The sequence below is a fragment of the Merops nubicus genome, unplaced genomic scaffold (assembly GCF_000691845.1).
Source record: "Merops nubicus isolate BGI_N331 unplaced genomic scaffold, ASM69184v1 scaffold42091, whole genome shotgun sequence".
Lineage (NCBI taxonomy): Eukaryota > Metazoa > Chordata > Aves > Coraciiformes > Meropidae > Merops > Merops nubicus.
The window spans coordinates 1-3137 of record NW_008588464.1 but is presented as its reverse complement, the minus strand read 5'-3'; the positions used below and the strand labels follow the sequence as shown (position 1 = coordinate 3137).

Sequence of the window (3137 nt, the reverse complement as noted above, 5' to 3'; positions counted from 1 at the left end):
ACAAAGAATCCCAGGACCAATTCAAACCCTCCCAAGCACAAAACTGAAGTGGCCTGTGTCCTGGTTCCGTGTAAAAAGGGGTTCAGGGCAGGACCCACATGGAACAGAACTATGAACTCGCCTCTCCCCCCCCACCCCCGAGAGAGAGAGACACTTTGGAAAAAAAAATGAAGTATATTGTTCTACAAGGAACAGAAAACGAAAAAGGGAGGTAAGGAAAATAATACATACAAAGATTAGGGGAATAATACAAAAAATAAAATATACAAAACCCTCAGAAATGGTTCCAGGGTCCCACGGAGTGAAAGGACAACTTTCCTCTCCCAGCTCCAAGGCAGGAGTGAAATAAGAACCCACTCCCTGCCTCTTATCAGAGTGTGTGTGGGAAGGGGAGGGAATACAATGGTTTCACCCCCACCCGGGGTCCTCCCAGTTGCTGGAGTGTCACGACCCCATTCCAAGCCTCAAACCACAACAGCCTGTCTCGATTCCTCCTCAGCTCGCTCACTTCTTGCCTCCAATATTAAATGCCTCTAACAAATAAATGCTAAAGTGTTCATTCTAATCTCATTTAGTACATACAGGCAGAAGAGAACACTGCCTGCAGACTTGGTCACGTGTACAGCCTTGTGACTATGGTCCCTGGATCCTCTTCACTGATGCATTACACTAAGCCCACATACTTACATATCCTTAGCCAGAATAAGATCAAAAAGCACGCAAGGAGATGACATAGACGGGAATGACAAGGTAAAATAACCATAGATCTGTTCCACAAGCCTTCCTCAGTACCCCAAAGAAATTCCATTGTTTTATCGCACTCATAAAGGACACCGTTCACTCTGAAGCTCTACGAAACTATGCTTGTTAGTTACACAGGGCTGAGACCCACCTTCCCCCATCCAACCCCCCCCAGCTGGTTGTCACATTGCAGTAAATAGCTAAAGATCATCTCTGACTGAGAAAAATGAGCATGTCCTGTCACCTCACTATTTTCACACTGAGAGTGCATCCAATCATCCTTTCAATATATCCAATGGCATCCTCTGACATTATGCAGCAAGTGTAATTACAGACCATGTCCCCGTACAAACTAGTCTAGGGACATCACCAAAACAAACTCTAGTCATTCCTGATAGTCTCCAGACAGAAGTCAAGAAGAAATTCCAGCATAAAAAATTTTATGGAGCCCACTTAACACTGTAAACTCTCAGAGTTATTACTTACAGAAACCACAGGTACAGAACATTTTTCTACTTTCTACACTATTATAGTTCAATTTATTTGGTGTTTTTTTTTTTCTAGCACAGCTTTAATTCTTAAAACAAAGACATCCACTGAGTGGAGCTAATGTCAGCTTTTCATAGCTCAGCAGTCACAGTCTCATCAGTTCTTTTTCTATTTCTAAGACTCTTACACAAATTGCTATTTTAAAAGTATGAACTGAAGCGTTTAAACCATAAGCAGTTTCTTAGTTCAAAGTAAGCTTACCCTTTAAAATTCTAAGAAAAAACAGTACAAGCTGTGATGTAGCTGTGTTTCAACAGCCAAATATAACAATAGCTAAAAACTGGGTTTCTAATGAAAAATATTTTTCCACCATACCTTAGGTGTTAGATCAGATCGCTCTTGAAGCTTATATGTCTTGGAGAAAAGAAGTCTGATTATCCATACAATTAGAATTCCTTCCAAAATGAGATGGTAAGCGGGAGCCTGAAAACAAAAGCACAAAAATAAGCACAAACAGAATTTTGAATTATAAACTGTGTGACACTATGCAACACTTTAGTCTCTATTAGTACACTCAGAAAAAAACTAAAACTGATCATCATCTGGTACCTATTTCTAAATCAGTAAAAGTTACAATCATATGAATGTGGATTGCTTTGCAACTACTACCTGTAGCTATTAACTTGAATTTGAATGGCTTTGTTCTCTTGTCAATAAACCAGGCACACTCTAAAATGATAAGCAGTTTCAATTCCACACTTTCACATAAACTGAGTATTGAGAGCAAAGGCAGGTAAACTCTACAGGCTGCATTGGTATCTGTGAAGGCAGAAAGCTTTCACAACAAGCAGAAGCCGCCTGAGAGCCTGAAGATCTGTCATCTATACACACCCACTTCAACCCTACAGTCTTCTAACTCACAGTCCACCAGCAGCAACAGCTACTATTACGTAAAAAGAAACCTAACCCTATCCTCAAGAGACCATTTTTTGTTAGTTTCAGTCACTTTGAGCAGGTGTAACCCAGCACAGTCACCAGAAGCAGTTTTGTCCCCTGTGCAGTCATAGTACTTAGGAATATACAGGGCAAACCAAAACAAAGAGTTGATCCAATTTAGCCTCTTTGGGTGCTTGGAACGAGGAAAGTCAGTTTCCTCTGGCAGCACAGCTAGTACAAAGTACATGTGGAGTTAGGGCATTAGCATCTGAGATCTAGTTTTAATGACAGCCTTAGTTACTCCATTTCAGAAAGGCTCCGGTCTACACTGTGGGTGTCTACTATGTCTAAAGGGCTCAAAGTGGACACACACTAGTGTATTCCCTCTTCCACTTAGAGGAGGAGCTCCTACACATCATCATTTTCTGTCTGCCAACAGAGCAAGTAGAACACCCCACACGTTGGGACACTAAAGGAAATTGAACACAAAGTTTATAAAACCAGTAAGGAATCCTACGGTAAATCCAACAACAAACAGCAAATTTATCATTTGCATAGACCTACTCAGTTAACCAAACATATTAAGAGCACAGACATACATCATGGCATCCAAGGAACACACAGTTCCACAACCGAGCAATAGAGGTCCACACAAACTACTTCTGTGTGTTGTTCAGTACCTACAACTAACCCGAATTCAGTGTACTATACCCTGCTGCCAGCTTCAGCTAAGCACTTCTGTATTTGTACTGTAAACTCCAGTATACGTTCTTGAAGCTACCAACCTTTCCGAAAACAAGGGAGGGAAACAGACTGTTGATACAAGAACACCGCCTGCCATCAGAACACCTATTTGGATATCATGAACCAAATCCTGGGTACAAACACGCCACGCCGATCCCCTCCAGGAAACAACTCGAGCCCAAACATTTAAAAGTTGTTTCTTTCTCTGCAAATAATACTTGCAAGCC

The 3137-nt window shown here is 41.3% G+C and overlaps 1 protein-coding gene across 1 annotated transcript in view; it reads right to left on the bottom strand.

Annotated features, from left to right (window-relative positions):
• Positions 1-1713, bottom strand: part of SPTLC1 (serine palmitoyltransferase, long chain base subunit 1) — a gene marked incomplete at its 5' end in the record, with an annotated part of 32888 nt that extends 31175 nt beyond the window's left edge. Inside the window, one exon of the mRNA XM_008949270.1 lies at positions 1606-1713. Coding sequence (XP_008947518.1) covers positions 1606-1713 — 108 coding nt within the window. The remainder of the gene's footprint in view (positions 1-1605) is intronic.
• Between the last annotated feature and the right edge of the window lie 1424 nt (positions 1714-3137).